Source organism: Podarcis filfolensis (genome assembly GCF_964270895.1).
Source record: "Podarcis filfolensis genome assembly, chromosome: 13".
NCBI classification, from domain to species: Eukaryota; Metazoa; Chordata; class Lepidosauria; order Squamata; family Lacertidae; genus Podarcis; species Podarcis filfolensis.
In genome coordinates, this window is record NC_139615.1 from 39,137,862 (window position 1) to 39,159,599 (window position 21,738).

Genomic DNA, 21,738 nt, shown 5'->3' on the forward strand with positions numbered 1-21,738 from the left:
AGAAGAAGAAGAAGAAGAAGAAGAAGAAGAAGAAGAGTAGTAGTTTGGATTTGATATCCCGCTTTATCACTACCCGAAGGAGTCTCAAAGCGGCTAACATTCTCCTTTCCCTTCCTCCCCCACAACAAACACTCTGTGAGGTGAGTGGGGCTGAGAGACTTCAGAGAAGTGTGACCAGCCCAAGGTCACCCAGCAGCTGCATGTGGAGGAGCGGAGACGTGAACCTGGTTCCCCAGATTACGAGTCCACCGCTCTTAACCACTACACCACACTGGCTTCATAGGGGCTGGTGGCATCCTGTGGGCAAGTCTCCAGAGCCCTGGAGTAGCTGCAGCACCCAGCCATGGGTGGCACAGTTGCCTAAGCATAGCTGAGGGCAGTTTAGAATGCCCCCTTTTCTAGCAAGCTGACCTCTTGGTACCAAGAGTGGGATGATGTTGGATTTCTGTTTATGCCACTGTGCAGTTTTTGGAGTCACAAGACTCTGTTTATATTCCAGACTGTTGGAAGTCTCATGGGAGACGCATGTTGTTGTTATTGGTTTCCTGTTTCTTTGTCTCAGTTGGTTCACTGACTCTCACAGAGAGAGGATGTATATTCTTTTCTGTCTGCGTAGTTAGAAAGAAAACGTAGCGATGTAGCTCATATATTTCTCGTCCTTCTGCTGCTGTCTGGATACTCTGCGTAATGGGAATGTGCCTGAAGCCTCATCAAAGGCTTAGGTCGTTAATCACCGTCAGAGGACACAAACAGAGGAGTAGCTTGGCCGTATGGTGTTCCGACAGATAACTGGGTCTGGCTGCCAGAGCCCTCTGTTGGACTCCCTAGGCATCCAGACTGACCAGTTGAAACTCTGTTATTTGTTAGCCCAAAAATGGAAAACGAGCAAGGTCCCAACCAAAGAAGAATGGCAAATTAAGTTGACAGAATATGCACAACTCGCAGACTTAGCATATAAAAGAAAAGAGCAAGAAGAACATAACGTTTAGAGAAGATTGGAAAATGTTTATTGAATATATGGGAAATAACTGTACAGCTGAAAACGCTGGCAGCATGAAGATAAATTCAACAGTGTGAATAAGTTTTGATGGATGCAATAACGGAATACTGAATGGTTTAGTTTATGCAAAATATGCAGGGATTTATGATATGTGAAATGAACCATGGAAAGAGAAGAAGGGAAGTCATTGATATCTTAAGGATGTAAAAATGAGGACATTAAATTGTAAAACAGGAAAGTTAATAAATATATATATATATTTAAAAAAAGAAAGAAACTTTGTAGCGCCAAGTAAGCCTTTGGCACCAAACCAACCGGACTGCCTTTCTTTCCTTCCCTGCAGGTCTGCGGTGAGAAGAACCGCTTTGAGAAGCTGATGGAATATTTCCGAAATGAAGACTGCAACATTGATTTCATGGTAATGCAAAGGCTGGGAGCAAAGGTCACCGTTTAGCTTCTTGTCTACCAAGGGCTCTCCCTCCCTCCTCAAACATACCAGCACAAATAGATGGTGTTCGCATACACACACACACACACACACACACACACAGCCTTGCTGCCTTTCGCCTGATTTGCACACATCACTGAAATGTCGATTAAAAACAAAACATTGGCTTATCTTTTTTTTTAGTTTACTTTGGTTTGCCACTCATGGTTTGTTTGGAGGAAACAAGCCACGATCCCAGATTTGAATGCCGCAACAGTGCAGATGATGATATTCCAGTTTGGTATCAGGAATAGAAATGTCCCTATGGAGACAAGATTATTCAGGCAGCATCTCCTGTCCTCAACCTTGCTCCTTCCTTGTTGCTGTCTTTTGAGCTAAAGGGAATGCGGTTGAGCAGCTGGAGCAGCCAAACAAACAGGCCAAACAAACTGACTATCATTGGCGGAGACAGAAAAACAAGGAAATTGGGACATCAGGGCATCAATAAGTTCTATGAGATAAAACAGAGCAGGGTGTGGATAGGGTTGTGTCCAATTAAGTGCTACTAAGAGTAGACCCACTGAAGTTAATGCACCTAGGTTAGTCCTGTCCATTAATTTCAATGGCTCTATTCTGAGTAGGACTATGTTGGATCCAACCCATAGCTAATGTTTGTGGTCGTATCTCAGACATCATAGACGACAAATATAATGATGATGATGATGATGATGATAATAAAGGTAAAGGACCCCTGACAGTTAAGTCCAGTCGCAAACGACTCTGGGGTTGCGGCACTCATCTCGCTGTGGGGGCCGGCGTACAGCTTCTGGGTCATGTGGCCAGCATGACAAAGCTGCTTCTGGCGAAACCAGAGCAGCGCATGGAAATGCCGTTTACCTTCCCGCCAGAGCGGTATCTATTTATCTACTTGCACTTTGACATGCTTTCAAACTGCTGGATTGGCAGGAGCTGGGACTGAGCAACGGGAGCTCATCCCGTCCCGGGGATTTGAACCGCCAACCTTCCGATCGGCAAGCCCTAGGCTCAGTGGTTTAGACCACAGCGCCACCCGAGTCCCCAATAATAATAATAATAAATAAATAAATAAATAAATAAATAAATAATAATGATAATATCCCACTCATCTGGCTGGGGTTCCCCAGCCACTCTGGGCGGCTCCCAACAAAAATTTTAAAACACGATAAAACATCAATCTTTAAAAACTGCCCTAAACAGGGCTGCCTTCAGATGTCTTCTAAAAGAGTTAGTTGTTTATTTCCTTGACATCTGATGGGAGGGCATTCCACAGGGTGGGCACCACTACCAAGAAGGCCCTCTGTCTGGTTCCCTGCAACCTCACTTCTCGCAGTGAGGGAACCACCAGAAGGCCCTTGGAGTTGGACCTCAATGTCTGGGCTGAACGATGGGGGTGGAGACACTCCTTCAGGTTTATTGGGCCGAGGCCATTTAGGGCTTTAAAGGTAGCACCAACACTTTGAACTGTGCTCGGAAATGTACTGGGAGCCAATGTAGGTCTTTCAGGACAGCCACCCTTTTAAGGCTGTACTTTTGAGATGGCTTGGTTTATTGTTCAAGCTGAGAGCCAAGGATGGCGGTGCCAAATTTGCTTGAGCATCACTGTAGCAGAACTGAATATATAAAAAATGAAACGCAACCATAGAAAGTTGAAATTATAGCCTAATCAACTGAATCATATCAATATAACAAGGAGCTATGAAGAAATTCCATATAATTATAAAAGCAGGTATTATATACTAATATGCTCTCTATTTATTAAAAGAAAAAATCCCAAAAGGCTAAGAGTGCATAATACAGTGGTACCTCAGAAGTCAAACAGAATCCGTTCCGGAAGTCCGTTCGACTTCCAAAACGTTCGGAAACCAAGGCACGGCTTCCGATTGGCTGCAGGAAGCTCCTGTAGCCAATCAGAAGCCATGTCAGATGTTCAGGTCCAAAGAATGTTTGCGAACCGGAACACTCACTTCTGGGTTTGCGGCGTTTGGGAGCCAGGGTACGACTGTACTGTGGTTAAAACCAATATGTATAAACAGACACAGAAATGAATGGAAAAATGACAATGAAACCCTGTTATAGCACATCGGTGCCAGGCTAGTCCTACCCATGAGAACCTAGCCTGAAGAAAAGTGTAAAAAGAGGTACCCAGTTCCCAAAGGTAATGTGCTCTCCTTTCCTTCCCAAAAAATCTAGGTTGCTTGCATGCAGTTCATCAATATTGTGGTCCACTCTGTGGAGAACATGAATTTCCGGGTCTTCTTGCAATATGAGTTCACACAATTGGGACTGGATGAATACCTAGAGGTAAGAGGGATGTAACAAAAACCTGATTGTGGGTGGGTGTCTATTGATAGTGGTTATTTTAATGCATTTTTCATTTGCAGCCTTCTTAGTGATTCTGAGATGCCTTTCCACCTCTGCGTTGTGGGTTTTCTGAATCACAAAAGTTTCTGTATACACTGGTACCTCGGTTTTCGAACGTCATCTGTTCCAGAAGACCGTTCGACTTCAGAAACTGAAGCATTTACTTACGGAAACATTTACGGAAAACTCAATACGGAGGCCGCATAGCATGCTCAACTTCCGAAAAGCATTCGAAAACTGAAGCATTTACTTCCTGGTTTTTGGCATTCAAAAACCCAAACGTTTGACTTCCAAGTTTGAAAACCGAGGTACCACTGTACTTGCCTAAATATTTGAGATTCAATTTAACATGTTTGTTTGATTTGCTATATACAGTCAAACCTCAGTTGTCAGATGTAATCTGTTCCGGAAGCCCGTTTGGCTTCTAAAATGTTCGACAACCAAGGCGCAGCTTCTGATTGGTTGCAGGCGCTTCCTGCACTCAAGCGGAAGCTGTGTTGGACGTTCGGCTTCTGAAAAACATTCAGAAACCGGAGCATTACTTCCAGATTTTCGACATTCGGGAGCCGAAACGTTCCAAAACGGAGGTGTTCGGGATACGAGGCTTGACTGTACCAAACTAAACTACTACTACTACTACTACTACTACTAATAATAATAATGTCACACTAATATTAATTTTACATGCCGTGTTAATATCCCAAAAAGTTTTCTAAGAAACAAAAATAGATAGCCTGAGAATGGAATGGCTTCACTTCAGTTTGAATTAGTACCCTCTGGCCAATGCAGTGAGAGAAAGCCAAAACAGCTCCCTTTTCTGGCAAGGTGTCCTTTGGGCACAGAGAATTAAGATGACTGGGTCTGGATGCCAAAGTCCTCAACTTTGGCAACTCCACCTCAATTTAAGCATTGATTGCCATTTTTATTTCAGATTGGACTGGCACTGGATTTGTGCCATTTGCTCAATTTGACCTGTATAACTCCCCCCCTCCCCCGTATATTAATGCATAGAAAGAATAACTTTCTGAAAATGGGGAGAAAGTATGTGTGACACACACTTTTATGACACATATGAACAGGATTTGGAATTTTTGTTACCTACCTTTTAACAACGTGGGTGGCGCTGTGGGTTAAACCACAGAGCCTAGGACTTGCCAATCAGAAGGTCGGCGGTTCGAATCCCCGCGACGGGGTGAGCTCCCGCTGCTCGGTCCCTGCTCCTGCCAACCTAGCAGCTCGAAAGCACGTCAAAGTGCAAGTAGATAAATAGGGACCGATCTGGCGGGAAGGTAAATGGCGTTTCCGTGCGCTACTCTGGTTTGCCAGAAGCGGCTTAGTCATGCTGGCCACGTGACCCGGAAGCTGTACACCGGCTCCCTCGGCCAATAAAGCTAGATGAGCGTCGCATCCCCAGAGTTGGCCACGACTGGACCTAATAGTCAGGGGTCCCTTTACCTTTACCTTTTAATGAGGTCTACGGCAATGTTATTTCATAGGAGATTTTGTGAGAATTGGAAGCTGCCTTGAAGTGTCATTGATTTATGGTAGAAACGGATGAAATAGAAAACAACAATTGTAGGATGAGTTAGCCTCCCAAATAATGTAGCCCCAACTTGTGCCAAACCTACAGGTCCCAACTTAAAGAAGAATGGCAACTTAAGTTGACAGAATATGCGCAGCTTGCAGACTTAGCATATAGAATAAGAGAACAGGAAGAACATACGTTTAAAGAAGATTGGAAAATGTTTATTGAATTTATGGGAAATAATTGTGTACAGCGGGAAACTCTGGCAGCGTTAAGATAAAGTCAACAGTGTAAACAAGTTTTGATGGATGCAGTAATAGAATATTGAATGGTACAGTTTTTGTAAAAGATGCAGGGATTTATTATATGTAAAGTGAACCATGGAAAGAGAAGAAGGGAAGTCATTGATATCTTAAGGATGTGAAATGAGTATTTTAAATTGTAAAACAGAAAATGTAAGAAAAAATATATAAAGTCATACCTTGGATCCCAAACGCCTTGGTACTTGGACGTTTTTGGCTCCAGAACGCTGCAAACCTGGAAGTGATTGTTCTAGTTTGCGAATGTTCTTTGGAACCTGAATGTCCTATGGGGCTTCTGCGGGTTCCGATTGGCTACAGAGCTTCCTGCAACCAATCGGAAGCTGCGCTTTGGTTTCCAAATGCTTTGGAAGTCGAACAAACTTCTGGAACAGATTCCAAGGTACGACTGTATATATTTTTAAAAGGTCTGGCTGCACCATTCAGACACACCAATTCCGGTCTTGCCTGAATCCCCTTGTGGCAGTGCTTGAAACAGGCTGCCTCCTTCCTTCTGCATTGCACAGCCAAGCCCATCCGTAGCTTTAAACGCCACACTTTTCCTCTTTCGCCTCAACAGAAGCTGCGCTATTCGGAGAGCGACAAGCTGCAGGTGCAAATCCAAGCCTACCTGGACAACATATTTGATGTGGGCGCCCTGCTGGAGGACACCGAAACCAAAAATGCTGTCCTGGAACATGTGGAGGACTTGCAGGAGGAAGTCGGACAGGTGGGGAGGGCTGGCTAAGTTCTCTGGGGTTGATGTACCTAAGCTGCACTGGGGGGCAGTGGCTTGGCAAATGAAAAAGACCTTCCCCACTCACTAGGTCACACAAAAATGGGGAAAGGGCTCAAGGCTGCCTGGGTCCCATCCCTGCAATCTGTATGCACAAAAGGGATGCAGGTGGCGCTGTGGTCTAAACCACTGAGCCTCTTGGGCTTGCCGATCAGAAGGTTGGCAGTTCGAATCCCTGCGACGGGGTGAGCTCCTGTTGCTCTGTCCCAGCTCCTGCCGACCTAGCAGTTCGAAAGCACACCAGTGCAAGTAGATAAATAGGTACCACTCTGGCGGGAAGGTAAACGGCGTTTCCATGCGCTCTGGTTTCCATCACGGTGTCCCATTGCACCAGAAGCGGTTTAGGCCTGCTGGCCACATGACCTGGAAAACTGTCTGTGGACAAACCCAGGCTCCCTCGGCCTGAAAGTGAGATGAGCACCGCAACCCCAGAGTCGCCTTTGACTGGACTTTTACAACAACACCCCCCGCTAACCTTTTGTTTGGGGGGCGGTTGGCTGTTGGACCCCCTTCCGTAGCATGTTGCTCGCTGCCAGCTCCTTCTTTTCCCTGTTGCATATCCTGCCCTCCTGCGATACACTTGCCCATGCATTGTTTCTCTTTGCAGCTGGCAGAGAAACTCCAGGATGCCGAGAACGAATCCATGGCCAAAGTTGCAGAGCTGGAGAAGCAGCTGTGCCAGTCGCGCCGCGAGGTGGAGGCCCTGAGAGCACGGACCACGGGCAATGAGCAGGTATGGGCAGCGAGCTGCAGGAGCCGTGGATTGTTGGAACCGGCTCCCAAAAAGAAAAGCTTGGGGCGCCTTGCCAGTTCGAACCAAAGCTTGATCTAGTAGTAGTAGTAATAATAATAATAATAATAATAATAATAATAATAATAATAATAATAATAATGTTGTTTATATACCACCCTATACCCGGGGATCTCAGGGTGGTTCACAGAATAAAATCAAGATATAAAACCACAAAATACATAATAAAAAAACAACCACCACCACAAAAAACACATTTTAAAAGGGCATAGGATGTCAATCAGATCAGCTAAAAGCCTGGTTAAAAAGGAACGTTTTTGCCTGGTGCCTAAAGTTGTATAATGAAGGTGCCAGGCGAATTTCCCTGGTGAGAGCATTCCACAGGCGGGGAGCCACCGCAGAGAAGGCCCGTTCTTGTGTTGCCACCCTCCGGACCTCTCGATGAGGAGGCACACGAAGGAGGGCCTCAGAAGATGATCTCAGGGTCTGGGTAGGTTCATATGGAAAGAGGCGGTCCTTGAGGTATTGCAGTCCTGAGTACAGTATCCTGTTTCGAATAGTGGTCAGCTGAAAATGCTGTCAGTCAGTGGGGGCAACACTGACTCAGTGGTGTGACTCGGTGGAAGGTGGGTTCCTATGTTCCTAATTGGAATTAGCTCATAGGTGAGTGGCAGGCAGCATAAATCCTAAAGGTGAGGAACCTTTTTTTCTGTTGAGGGCAGCACTCCCTTGGGGGTGAGGTAATTTTGGTGGAGCTGCGTATTGGTGTTTGGTGAGGCCATACTCCTTTCTCCTTTCTTTCTAGCAACCTCCTTCTCTCTCTCTCTCTCTCTCTCTCTCTCTCTCTCTCTCTCTCTCTCTCTCTCTCTTATGGTTGGTGGGTTTTTTTCCCCCTCTTGCTTTTTTTATTTGGGGCTGGAGGGGGAGGTGGGGCAGGGAGGTGTGCTTTCTCAATAAGCTTTTTTAAAGCTTACTGGGAAATGATATATAATGAATTGAAAAATAACGTTTAAAAACAAACCAACCCAGAAACTTTCCTTTTGGGAATTATAGGGACCGAACTTCCCAAACTGTATAGAAATTTATTCCTGTATGCGACTACAGCAGCAATAATGTTACTTGCCCAGAAACGGAAAGAAGAAGAAAGTGCAGCGAAAGAAGAATGGATACAAAAACTTGTGGGCTATGCATAATTGGCGAAACTTAACAGAAAAATAAGAAATCAAGATAACAAACTGTTTATAAAAGAATGGAAATGGTTTATGGGATATTTACAAACAAACTGTGAACAGATAAGAACATTGGCAGGATTATTGTAATAACCTGCAGCTTTATAAGAGATGAAGAAATGATAAATTTATTTTTAATATTTTCTGCATATTCCAAATTAAGGAACCGCAGAAAGAGGGGGAAGGAAGTCGAGTTTTGAAATGTTAAAATGATTGTAAAATTTTTCAAATGTATACAACTGAAAATCATAAAATATTTTTAAAAAGAGAGAGAGAGAGAGAGAGGTGTGCTTTCTAAGTTTTCTGCCCAGACCTCATGATTTTCAATATTGTCTTTTTCGGAACAGGATAGGACAAACAGTTCAAGGAGTCCCTCTTTGCTGCAAATGCCACAGCCTCAGGGGTCTCTGCAGTACCCTGCCTTGGAGCGCAAACTAGAGGAACTCGAAGACAAGGGGCTAATCCGGATTCTGCGTGGACCTGACGGTGATGTCATCGTTGGCATTGAGGTCATCCCGGTCATTGTGGAAGCCTCAGGAGCCTCTTCAGTTACCATTGATGCACCTTCATCAACCAGCACAGGTATGTAGAGCGAACAATGTGCCCATTTTGTGGCAGAAACAAAAGGTGTTGTCCAGTCCCTCTTTTGCTGGGCTCTACCACATCGAATGGGACACGGGTGGCACTGTGGGTTAAACCACTAAGCCTCTTGGGCTTGCTGATCAGAAGGTCAGTGTTTCGAATCCCCGCGGCGGGGTGAGCTCCCGTTGCTCTGTCCCAGCTCCTGCCAACCTAGCAGCTTGAAAGCACACCAGTGCAAGTAGATAAATAGGTACCGCTGCGGTGGGAAGGTAAATGGCGTTTCTGTGCACTTTGGCTTCCGTCAGGGTGTTCTGTTGCACCAGAAGTGGTTTAGTCATGCTGGCCACATGACCCAGAAAGCTGTCTGTGGACAAACGCCAGATCCCTCGGCCTGAAAGCGAGATGACATTTGAAGGCAGCCCTGTTTAGGGAAGCTTTTAATGTCTAACAGACCACTGTATTTTGAAACTTTGTTGGAAGCCTCCCAGAGTGGCTGGGGAAACCCAGCCAGATGGGCGGGGTATAAATAATAAATTATTATTATTATTATTATTATTATTATTATTATTATTATTAGCTCCGCAACCCCATAGTCGCCTTTGACTGAACTTAACCGTCCAGGGGTCTGTTACCTTTTTACCTTTAGCTTAAATAAATAAAGATGTGCTTCTTTTCCTTTCCAGATTTTCCTTCGCCGTCTACATCTCCTGTTCCTCCTCCTGCTCCTGAAATCCCACCAGCCCCGCCCCTGCCTTTCACCAAGGACAGCAGCTCCCTGGTTCCTTCATCCTCTCAAGAGGAAGCTCCTCCTCTTCCCCCTCCAGCTCCGCCCCTTCCGGGAACCAGTGTCCCTCCCCCTGCCCCGCCCCTTCCTGTAGCAGGAACTACAGCTCCTCCTCCACCACCACCGCCACCCCTCCTGCCAGCAGACGGTCCGGTTCCTCCTCCCCCTCCCCCTCCACTGATGGCTGATGGTTCAAATCTCCCAGGAGTGACAGTAACCCCAGGTGAGCTCAGTCAGTAGAGCGTGAGACTCTTAATCTCCGGGTCATGGGTTCAAGCCCCATGTTGGGGTAAAGATTCCCGAATTGCAGGGCGTTGTTCTAGATGTCCCTTGTGGTTCCTTACAATTCTATTAATTCATTGTGAGCCAAAATCAGAAGAATCTTTATTTGCATCAGCCACAAGCCATCTCAATAAAATGAAATAATAAAATAAAATGTACTGAAGGTAGAGGTATAAACTTACTGTATTTTTCACCCTATAGGATGCACTTTCCCCCCCTCCAAAAATGAAGGGGAAATGTGTGTGTGTCCTATGGGGCGAATGCAGGCTTTCGCTGAAGCCTGGAGAGCGAGAGGCGTCGGTGCGCACCGACCCCTCTCGCTCTCCAGGCTTCAGGAAGCTATCCGCAAGCCTGGCGAGCCCGGCGGGAGGTCCCGCCGGGCTCGCAAGGCTTGTGGGCGGCAGCCTGCAGCCCGGAGCACACCCCGTGCTTCGGGCAGATGTTCGCAAGCCTTGCGAGTTCTTGCAAGGCTTGCAGGCAGCAGCCTGTTCTGGGGGGGGGGATAATTTTTTAAACCCCCCCCCAAAAAAACTAGGTGCGTCCTATGGGCCAGTGCACCCTATAGGGCGAAAAATACGGTAACTAGAGAAGAGACATTTGGGGGGCTTACGTCTATACTCAAATAATAGATCTTATTCTAGCTGCCCCAGCTGAAAACCTTGCAGTTTTTGTTGTCACTTGATGATCATCTTGATCTGCTAAAGGAAAGGACACAGCAGCATTGGTTGAGCGACCCAGCATGGACGATAATAGAGGGGTAATAACCTCACTCCTCAAATTTTTATCAAGAGTGCAAGCACATGACTCAATACTGCCATCTCCACAGGAACATAACTGTTTTTCCAGTGGAATTTTTTGAAGCCGACCCTCAAGTACAGCCGAAGGCAGTTTCTTCAATCTTGCGAGAGTGAAAGCGTGTCTTGCATTTGTGAGCCAGTCTTAAGAGGGTATTTCTAAGTGCCTAAATGACACACACACATATGCACTTTTTTGCGATACATTAAATCACTTTGCGTAATTTCCAGGGTTATTATTTAATGCAGAACATATCCGTCAGTTGAATCGTATAAGTTTTGAATCATTAATCGATCTATTCAGTCAGTGTGTGGATAAGCTAATAATTTATTTGTGTTTTTTTATAGTCCCTGATGAACTGGGGAGGGACATGAACAGAGTTGGTAGATGTAATGGCTTAAGTGAGCGCTTAAGTGTGTGGGGGGGCTGTCCTCTATTCCTGTCACATTTTTGTTCCCTGCTGAGCCCCCTTCTGAGTTGCTTCCTCAGAAAACAGCACAGTCTCTCCATCCTTACAAATAAAGGCCGAGATTCTCAATACTTTCCTCACCAAATTTTAGTACCTCAGGAACACTCAGGTTTGGGATCTGGAAAAATCTTGGGTATCTGTAGCCTCTTCAGAACGTGCACTGTGAGTAGCGGCAGATGTTCTGTATTCTCACTTCCCTCAGAGCTGCATACATAGAATCATAGAACTGTAGAATTGGAAGGGATCCTGAGGGTCATCTAGTCCAACCCCCTTAAACGGAGGGGGGATGGGTTGTTACCCCATTTTGTCCTGACAACAGTTCTGTGCAGTGGGTATATATCAAGAGACTGACTTTCTGCAGCCACTCAAGAAGTTGCATTGTCTTCAGAGCCCAAGTCTCGACATCAGCTCAGCCATTCTGGTGGGTTCTGTGGGAATGTTGAGGAAAGTAGGAGAGGATATATTGATTAAATATTATCCCTCCTCACTCACGCTAGTGAGCAAGCAGCAGAGCACATTCTCTTGCACATTGCGGCAAGCAAGTTGATGGATTCGTTAGAATCATTTAAATTAAGCAATCCAGTCTGGCTTGTCCAGCCTGGACTGTTCCTGGTAAGTTTCCCCTTTTATTTAAAACAATAACAACACGACAGTCTTGTTTAAAAGTAAGAGTAAAGTTCACAGTTCACAGCAGTATTCTGAAAGCAGGCTTTATCTTGTGGTTTCAGTTACATTTGTAGAGAAAAGAAGTCTGAGCTAGGCCTCAGACGTTCTACCTTGTGGCTTCCATCCTCTGTAAGGATGAGCCGTGTGCTGCTGGCTAAGAGCCAGAAGAGAGGAAGATGGCAAAAGAGGAAGATGGCTGCATGGCTAGCCCTTTTATAGGGTCTGCTAGGGTCATGCCCATCTACCTGGTCACACACAGGGGGAGGATGCTTCAGAACAGGTATGACAGGAAGTCCTCCCTGTCTGGGGCAACATTTCCCTGTGTGTCCACTCTAGGAAACAGGAAATGGTGTATTTGACTGCTTCAATGACCATACATCCCACAGGTCCAGAGGCTGAAGGGGTTCAAGGGTTGGAATTGGTGTCTGTGGTTGCTAGGCAACCACAGGATATAGGTGGACCACACCTGGGATGTCGTCTTCCCTCTGTGTACAATCTGTCAGAAGGCCCCCAGGCCCCAAAGTAAGACTGGAAAGGATGAGATCTCTGATTTGGTGAGCTCTGACAGTCTCTGTTGTCCTTTGAAAGCCGTCAAGATCAAGAAGCCAATACAAACAAAATTCCGGATGCCCATCTTCAACTGGGTAGCTCTGAAGCCCAACCAGATCAATGGCACGGTCTTCAACGAACTCAACGACGAGAAGGTCCTTCAGGTACATCCAGGCTAAGTTCCCTCTTCCCCGCTTCCTGCTTGTTCCCAACCCACGCTGTCCTCTCAATTTCTGACTCCCTCTCGTCACAGGAGCTTGACATGAACGACTTTGAGGAGCAGTTCAAAACCAGAGCTCAAGGCCAGGCCCGGGAGCTCCCTGCCCTGAAGGCAAAGGCTTCGCAGAAGAAAGCCCCCAGCAAAGTGATGCTGATTGAATGTAACCGGGCCAAGAACCTGGCCATCACGCTTCGCAAGGCGGGGCTCAGCATCGACGGCATTTGCAAGGCCATCCAGGTGTGAGTAGCCTACACGCAAGGGACGGGTTGGTTTCCCCCCTCTCCAATTCCTTTTCCCAGCAGAGTGGGCAGAGGAGGTGAGACTACATGGAGAGAGGATCGAGGCTGCTCCTGATTAAGAGCCGGGTCAGTAAGCGGGACGCGGGTGGCGCTGTGGTCTAAACCACAGAGCCTAGGACTTGCCGATCAGAAGGTCGGCGGTTCGAATCCCTGCAACGGGGTGAGCTCCCGTTGCTCGGTCCCTGCTCCTGCCAACCTAGCAGTTTGAAAGCACATCAAAGTGCAAGTAGATAAATAGGTACCGCTCTGGTGGGAAGGTAAACGGCGTTTCCATGTGCTGCTCTGGTTCGCCAGAAGTGGCTTAGTCATGCCGGCCACATGACCCAGAAGCTGCACGCCGGCTCCCTCGGTCAATAAAGCGAGATGAGCGCCACAACCCCAGAGTCGTCCGCGACTGGACCTAATGGTCAGGGGTCCCTTTACCTTTACAGTAAGCAGGAACCCATCTCACTGATAAGCCATGCTTTTGCTGTCCCTAGTCTAGATGAAGCAGCAAGGCAGCTATGTGTTCTCTGTACGTTCTTAAGAGCAAGGAGAAAGGGCCACAGCAGAGTGGCAGACCATCTGCGGCACATGCAGAAGGTCCCAGCTTCAAATCCTCAGCATCCCTGGGTAGGGCTGGGGAAGACTGTCTAAAAAAACCCTCGAGAGCTCTTGCCGGTCAAGGTAGACCAGTGTTTCCCAAACTTGGGTCTTCAGCTGTTGTTGGACTACAACTCCCACCATCCCTAGCTAGCAGGACCAGGGGTCAGGGATGATGGGGATTGTAGTCAAAAGGAGTTTGGGGAAATCCTGATGTAGACAGATGTGAGCTACATGGATGCTGTGGTCTGACTCTGTATAAGGCAGCTTCCTATGTAGTATTTGCACAAGTGCCACAGAGGCTGTTCAATAGCAGGGGGAAAGGCAAGTTTGGGAAACAGGCAGTGAACTTGTGCAAGATCCAAATGCCCCACAATTCGTGACCTAGAAAGGTGACCTGGAAGGGTTTATAGATGACTCCCAGGCAATTAGTTGCCCAGAATGAGAAGCAATTGGGACCAGTAGAGAAAGGCAGGCAATGCTCTAAACCACTGAGCCTTTTGGGCTTGCTGATTAGAAAGTCGGCGGTTCAAATCCCCGCAACGGAGTGAGCTCCTCCCGTTGTTCTGTCCCAGCTCCTGCCAACCTAACAGTTTGAAAGCATGCCAGTGCAAGTAGATAAATAGGTACAGGTGTGGCAGGAAGGTAAACGGCATTTCCGTGCGCTCTGGTTTCCGTCATGGTGTTCTGTTGTGCCAGAAGCAGTTTTGTCATTTTGCCCACATGACTCGGAAAGCTGTCTGTGGACAAAGGCTGGCTCCCTCGGCCTGAAAGCGAGATGAGTCACCTTTGACTGAACTGTCCAGGGTCCTGTACCTTTTTTTTACCTAGGCCTTCCTGGCTGTCTATGATGTTGAAACTCAAAGGAATGAGTGTTGGCCACCAACTTGGGATGGCTTTAGAAGACAGTCAGACAAATTCAGGGAACATAAAGCTGTCCTGGGCTACTGTATTACCCACTGACATACTTGTGGTGTGTCAGTGGCCTTGAGCTATTTATGACCCTTTGTAAAGAGCCAGCCAACTTGAAGCCGGGCAAGATTGCATCCCTCATTATCATAGTTAAACAATGGGCTTCCCTGCCACAAGATGTGGTAATGACCAACGATTTAGATGTCTTTAATAGGAGATTAGACAAATCCACAAAGGATATCATTGGCTATTGAGCATGATGATTAGATGCAGCCTCTAGGGTCAGAGGGGTCGGTCAGCATGGCTTCTGATCTTTCCTGGCTCTGCTTTCTGAGATCCTTTTAATTGGAGATACCAGGAACTGAACCTGGGACATAAAAATGCTGGGCTCTGACATTGAACTGTGGCTTTTCCCCCAAGCATTGTAGTATTGACTGAGCAGCTAGGTTCGGATCTATCCACAAATGGCTGCCCTCACAAGGCGAGCTTTTTTGTGTGTGTGCTGCTTGAATCCCAGACCCAATTTTCTGTTCTGCCATCATGATAAAGTGGCTCATTTGAGTTCTGTCAATAGCCTTTGCGGTACTGCTTAAATATTAAAAGCTGCCGTTGGTTTCCTCTTTGGGGAATGGAGAACCAGGCAGCTGGTCCCACTTCGTTACCTACGATCAGAGTAAATGGCTGTAAGGAAACACTCCTCCCTTTGCCCCATGTTCTTAAGAAGGAACCGTAGTCCTCAGGGCCAGCACACCCGTTGGGCAAGGTGAGGCAACTGCCTCAGGCGGCAAGATCCACAGGGGCAGCAGATCTTTATTCCCTCCTTGTTCGTGATGAAGATCTTCACTCACCCTTTCTGCCCTGGCGGAGAGGGGAGGTGCCATTTTGCGGTTCACCTCTGGTACCAACATGTCTTAAGCCAGCTCCGGTGGTCTTCTGTTGTTACCCAGCCAATGAATCTGAGCCTTTGCTTTGCTCCCATTCAGATACGACCTGCAGTCCCTCAGCCTTGACTTCCTGGAGTTGTTGATGCGCTTCATCCCCACGGAATACGAGCTGACGGTGATTCGCAAGTACGAGAAGGAGCAGCGGCCGCTGGACGAGCTTTCGGATGAGGACCAGTTCATGATTAAATTCAGCAAGATCCCTCGCCTGGCAGAACGCATGAACATCATGACCTTCCTGGGCAACTTTGGAGACACCGTCCAGCTCCTTCTACCCGTAAGGGAGTGGAATAGGCAGCCAGGGGACAACTAGGGTGGGGGGCAACAGCAGGGGCACCTTTGCAGGTACAGTCCGGACAGCTGTGCAGAAAGGACATAAAAGATGATGCAACAAATTGCTGCTTGCATTTTTGCAACACCTTTCTTTTTGGTATGGTATAGCAAGCCTGTTTTCAAGATGAAAATACGGTTCTTGGCTTCTTAGCTGGGGCAGAAAGCCTGTGTCAGGCTTCAGGGAATCAGCTTGCTTCCCCATGGCCATAAATAAGCAGATCAAATGAAACGGAATTCTTACCAGTTAGTTTCTTTAATAAACACAGTGAAGGACAAAAGAAAGCACCTAAGCTGAATGTCGGTGTTCCCAATTAAGGTCACACTTAAGGTCACACACCCCTTCTGTCCCCATTAAGGTTAGGGTTAGGGTTTCTCTGTGCTTTCTGTTCTGCCACTTTCTGAGCTCATTTACCCCCTTCCTACCAAAATCTTAACGTTTGACTCCATAATATTGAATAAATCTGAATTTTCAGACGTTTGGCATCTTCAGGGCTTGTAATAAAAAGTTCACTTTCCACATTTTGAGTTAGCTCCACTAAAGTGGCTATAGAGCTGGTGCAGGGGAAGGCGTCAGACAAAGCAGGGGAACTGATTATGCCTTCGTTCTTCCCCATCCACAGCAACTCAATTCCATCATCGCTGCTTCGATGTCACTCAAGGCTTCTACCAAACTGCGCCAGATTTTGGAGGTGAGGTTCCTTAAAAATAAGGGCGGGTTTGCTCAGTCACAAAGAAGCGAGCCCACAAGTCAAACCCAAAGCGTTAAATTGGTGACATCCTAAAATTCTGAGAGCTGAGACACATCCCCACCCTCCGATGGCAAGTATGGACACAAATTATTGGAAAAGGCTGGCTTTTAGAGTGAGGTGCCCTCACAGGAGCTCATCCAATGTGTTTCCGTCTGAGTTGCTGCTATGAGAGCGCTCTGTTAATTTCGGAAGCAGGTAAGCCCAGAACAGTGTCTCATGCAAATACTCAACAGGCAGTCTCCTCTCACGGTGGGCAGTTCTGTTTGCATGGAAATGGGATTCGTAGATCCAAACAAGTGTCCCCAGCCGTCCATGACTGGTTTGGATTGATTGGTTGTCTCTCATAGATTGTCCTGGCGTTTGGGAACTACCTGAATAGCAGCAAGCGGGGAGCGGCCTATGGGTTCCGCTTGCAGAGCCTTGACGCGGTAAGTGACGTGGGTTGGGGAAGCATGGAAGACTTGGCACCCTCTTCGGGGAGCACGTTATGGCAAGGGGTCAGCTTGAGGGTTCACACTGGTGTGGTGCGAGATTGTAGTGGACCTCTGTGTTTGCTAGAACATTCCAGAAAACCACTGTGGGGTTGGGATCGGGATTCAGTGGCAAATCATTCTCAAACTATGGATCGGTGTTAGCCACAGGTTGGGTGCAAGCAAGACGGATCCAGAATGCAGTGACTGGTGACTGGGAGTGGCCGCCAAGACCATGTAACACCAGTCCTGAAAGACCTACATTGGCTCCCAGTATGTTTCCGAGCACAATTCAAAGTGTTGGTGCTGACCTTGAAAGCCCCAAACAGCCTCGGCCCAGTATATCTGAAGGCAGCCAATCAGAAGCTGCGCTTTGGTTTCCGAACGTTTTGGAAGTCGAACGGACTTCCAGAACAGATTCCGTTCGGCTTCCAAGGTACGACTGTACTAGCAAGAGAAATACCAGGTGGTTTTTGTGAAATATTGGAGATTGGCTCCCTCACCCAACCCCCATTCTGACCCGTTTCTCTCTGTAGCTCCTGGATATGAAATCCACAGACCGGAAGCAGACGCTGCTTCATTACATCGTGCGGGTGATCCAGGAGAAATACTCCGACCTCACAAACTTCGCCAATGACCTGCACTTCCTGGAAAAAGCAGCAGCAGGTGCTGAGCCAGAGGGTTCTGGGCAAGGGGAGAAATTTACAGCGAAGGATGGGGTGCAGCTCCCTCCCTTTGGCCATGGGAATGTGCCAGAGGGGATAATAATACCCTTAAAAATACATACAGTGGTACCGCAGGTTACATACCCTTCAGGTTACATACGCTTCAGGTTACAGACTCCGCTAACCCAGAAATAGTGCTTCAGGTTAAGAACTTTGCTTCAGGGTGAGAACAGAAATCGTAAGGAAGGATAACAACGGGAAGATTTAAAGAAGGAACTATTGGAAACTCAAGGCAGTAGAAACATAAGATGATTAGAACCCCACTGAACTTGAAGCATGGGAAGCCCCAACAAAAAAATTATAATTTGGCAGAATATTTGAACAATATATGTATTTGTATAATTTGAAATACTTAATGTGATTTGATTGGATTGTTATAATGGAAAATTTAATTAAAATTTTTTTTTTTTAAAAAAAAAGAGAGAACAGAAATCGTGCTCCAGCGGTGCGGCAGGAGGCCCCATTAGCTAAAGTGGTGCTTCAGGTTAAGAACAGTTTCAGGTTAAGAACAGACCTCCGGAATGAATTAAGTACTTAACCTGAGGTACCACTGCATTCTGAAGTTCCCCCTAGGTAGAAGTGTTAATTGGAGCCACGGCAGCTCGATTGGACCTGCTTCGCCTCACACTTCCTTCTCTCTTGGCTCTCACAGTATCCCTGGACAGTGTGCTCCAAGATGTGCGGGGCCTACAGAAGGGCATGGAGCTCACGCGCAAAGAGTTCATGCGCCAGGATGACAGCGCTGTGCTCAAGGACTTCCTCAAGGCGAACACAGAGGTGATGGAGAAGCTCCAGGCCGATGGCAAAACTGCACAGGTGAGGAGGAGGAGGAGGAGGAGGAGGAAGAGAGGCGGTCTTAGTTCAGAAGGGGATGTCATGGCAACTATCGTGGCAACTCAAAACAAGGGGAGATTTGAGCCTTAAAAAAAAAGAGCTTGCCAGCAGCTCTTGAGGACCACTCAGTTTTCGGGCAGTGGTATAGGGGTTAGAGGGTTGCAGGTGGCGCTGTGGGTTAGACCACAGAGCCTAGGGCTTGTCGATCAAAAGGTCAGCGGTTCGAATCCCCGCAACAGGGTGAGCTCCCGTTGCTCGGTCGCTCCTCCTGCCAACCTACAAGTTCGAAAGCACATCAAAGTGCAAGTAGCTAAATAGGCACCACTCCAGCGGGAAGGTAAACAGCATTTCCGTGTGCTGCTCTGGTTTGCCAGAAGCGGCTTAGTCACGCTGGCCACATGACCCGGAAGCTGTACGCCGGCTCCCTTGGCCAATAAAGTGAGATGAGCGCCGCAACCCCAGAGTCGGCCACGACTGGACCTAATAGTCAGGGGTCCCTTTACCTTTACCTTTAAGCTCTCATTGAATTGCCCAAGATTATATATATATTGCGTTGGCATTTAACTCCACCTTTTCCCCATTTCCTCTCCACACCAGTGTGGATGTTTGTCTGTGTGTGGATGCATCAAACTCCTTGAAAGCTTATTCCATTGTGTGTGCGTACATGTTGTTTTTAAGGCGCCGCAAGGCTCTTTGCCATTTTTGCCAATAAAAATGAAGCCCACACACCTTGATGTCAAAGCTGACATCATCCAAGGGTTTCCAAAGAGAAGAGGCTCATTTCATGGGGCAGCCAATAAATAAAAGAAACAAATTTGAGGCAATGTGTCGCTGCTGACACAGCCGCCGCCCCAAGATTGAGGGTTGTGACTCTGTGGGGTTTTTTCTTTCTTTCTCTACAGGAAGCCTACGAGTCGACAGTGGAGTATTTCGGAGAAAACCCCAAGACTACCCCTCCTACAATGTTCTTTCCCACCTTTGTGCGCTTCGTCAAGGCATACAAGGTAAGACTCTTGCCTTTAGTTTGGGTGCAGCCTGTTTACTGACTGTGAGCCACACTCCTTGAGTCCCATATTTATTTGCATTGGGAAGATTCTAAATACCAACCAACTTTTGTAAAGATTGCCAACATAACGCAGACAGGGGAACTTTGAATTCTTAAATCATGTTATGTGAATGCTAAGAGTTGAGGATTATTGTAGTATTTACAGGGTCAATAAAATGTGTTGCAGTGGTAGGCCACACACACGAGGCCACTGTCTTCCAAATAGTTTAGTTTACTGAAATAGTTTAGTTTAGAGAAGTTTTTAATGTTTGATATTTTATCGTGTTTTTAATATTCTGTTGGGAGCTGCCCAGAGTGGCTGGGGAAACCCAGCCAAATGGGCGGGGTATAAATTGTTGTTGTTGTTGTTAAGAATTACTGGATTGACCTAGAGTAGTCGTTCTCAAGCTTCTTTCTCTGGGCCACTCTTTCCAAATAAAAAATTGCTCACACCACACCGATTTTTTCATTTATAAGAAAAAACAAAGAGCTCCTAGCAGTGGTAGATTTATGACGTAGAACACAACTACTTTATAATTGTAGTAGAATCATAGTATTGTAGAGTTGGAAGGGGCACCAACCCCCTGCAATGCAGGAATATTTGGCCCAATGTGAAGCGAAATACAGTGGTACCTCGGGTTACAGACGCTTCAGGTTACAGATTCCGCTAACCCAGAAATAGTACCTCGGATTAAGAACTTTACTTCAGGATAAGAACAGAAATCACACGGTGGCGGCACAGCGGCAGTGGGAGGCCCCATTAGCTAAAGCGGTACCTCAGGTTAAGAACAGTTTCAGGTTAAGAACGGACCTCCAGAATGAATTAAGTTCTTAACCAGAGGTACCACTGTATGATCATGGGACATCCAGGAAGTATAGAACAATGCAGCTACATAAGAACATAAATCATTCCCAAAAATAAAATTATAAGTGAGCCTCTTGCATATGTACCTTAAGTATGCGTACAAACTCAGTGAGAGTTGTGAGCTCAAAGTGTTACTTGATGCTTGCATTTTGAAAAGTTATCTTTCCGTTTTCTGTAATTAAAAATTATATTGATGCTAGACTATACGACACTGAAATGTTAAAATGTTTTATTGTCCTTGAATCTCAATCCACACCAGTGTGGCATGCACACCCTTTGAGAACCACTGAGCTGGAGAAAGGAGAACTTCTCCCTAGTTTTTATATCCCGTTTCCTAGATAGCATTTGATACGAATAACTTTAATAGAAAAAGTGACTAGCTCTTGTTGATGTTGCTACAGGGAGGCAAGGATAGGCAAGGCTCCCCTTGGGGGAAAATTCCCCACCCCCCGCCTACAAATGAGAACCATTGGTGGCCCCAGTGGGCAGTTGTAGGGCTGGAACGACAACGGCTGAATTAGCAAAAAGGTTTTCTACATCCCCATCTGTCCCCATCTTTATTATAGGTCATGTAATAAAGGACATAGTTTAACTGTTTCAGATTGTGGAAGCAAAGCAGGACCACCCAAAATAAGGTGGTGGTTCTTGCAGAGGTGAAGGCCTCTCTTAAGTATGCAGAAAGATATCATTAGTTTGTAAACTAAGAAAGAAAGAAAGAAATATTTTTGGAAAGCTCAAGGATCATGGAGCTTACAGAAACCGCAGTATGTTGAGTATCTCTGCTGGGGGAAAGTGAAGCAGTTTAGCCAGCCTGAGACCTGAACAGTTTTTTGTATCCTGGCAATGAGAGCTGGGGGAATGTGTGTGATGAGTTTTAAAACTCTGTTCTCCAGAAAGGTGGGCTTGCAAATCTGGTAACTCTGTGATGCGACGTGTTTGTGAGCCCTGTCGCCATCCAGTGATGTACCTGCGATTGCTAAGTGAAGCTTATTTTTCTCTCTCCCTGCCCCGAAACAAGAAAGCGGAAGAAGATATCCAGTTGTGGAAGAAGCAGGAAGCAGCGGCCAAAGTGGAAGAGGTGAACTCCCCCGACCAGGAAGAAAAGGCAGCTCCAAAGGTAGGTGTTAACATGTTGGAACACCTTTCCAAAACCATGTCTCCCTTCATCCTGCTTTTTCTCAAAATGAAGAGAGTTCTGGAATTCCCACC

General features: G+C 46.6%; 1 protein-coding gene across 8 annotated transcripts in view; it reads left to right on the plus strand.

Moving 5' to 3' along the window:
• Positions 1 to 21,738, plus strand: part of FMNL1 (formin like 1) — a 118,080-nt gene that overhangs the window by 87,337 nt on the left and 9,005 nt on the right. For all 8 annotated transcript variants that reach the window (XR_014540986.1, XM_083582491.1, XM_083582490.1 and 5 more), the window contains 15 exons: positions 1,344 to 1,418; positions 3,657 to 3,767; positions 6,232 to 6,381; positions 7,055 to 7,180; positions 8,775 to 9,009; positions 9,693 to 10,016; positions 12,594 to 12,718; positions 12,808 to 13,013; positions 15,551 to 15,785; positions 16,462 to 16,530; positions 16,938 to 17,018; positions 17,597 to 17,726; positions 18,438 to 18,601; positions 19,522 to 19,623; positions 21,548 to 21,646. Coding sequence is in view for 7 of the 8 variants with exons in the window: in XM_083582491.1 (XP_083438617.1) it covers positions 1,344 to 1,418; positions 3,657 to 3,767; positions 6,232 to 6,381; positions 7,055 to 7,180; positions 8,775 to 9,009; positions 9,693 to 10,016; positions 12,594 to 12,718; positions 12,808 to 13,013; positions 15,551 to 15,785; positions 16,462 to 16,530; positions 16,938 to 17,018; positions 17,597 to 17,726; positions 18,438 to 18,601; positions 19,522 to 19,623; positions 21,548 to 21,646 (2,232 nt within the window). In the remaining variant the exon portion in view is untranslated. The remainder of the gene's footprint in view (positions 1 to 1,343; positions 1,419 to 3,656; positions 3,768 to 6,231; positions 6,382 to 7,054; positions 7,181 to 8,774; positions 9,010 to 9,692; positions 10,017 to 12,593; positions 12,719 to 12,807; positions 13,014 to 15,550; positions 15,786 to 16,461; positions 16,531 to 16,937; positions 17,019 to 17,596; positions 17,727 to 18,437; positions 18,602 to 19,521; positions 19,624 to 21,547; positions 21,647 to 21,738) is intronic.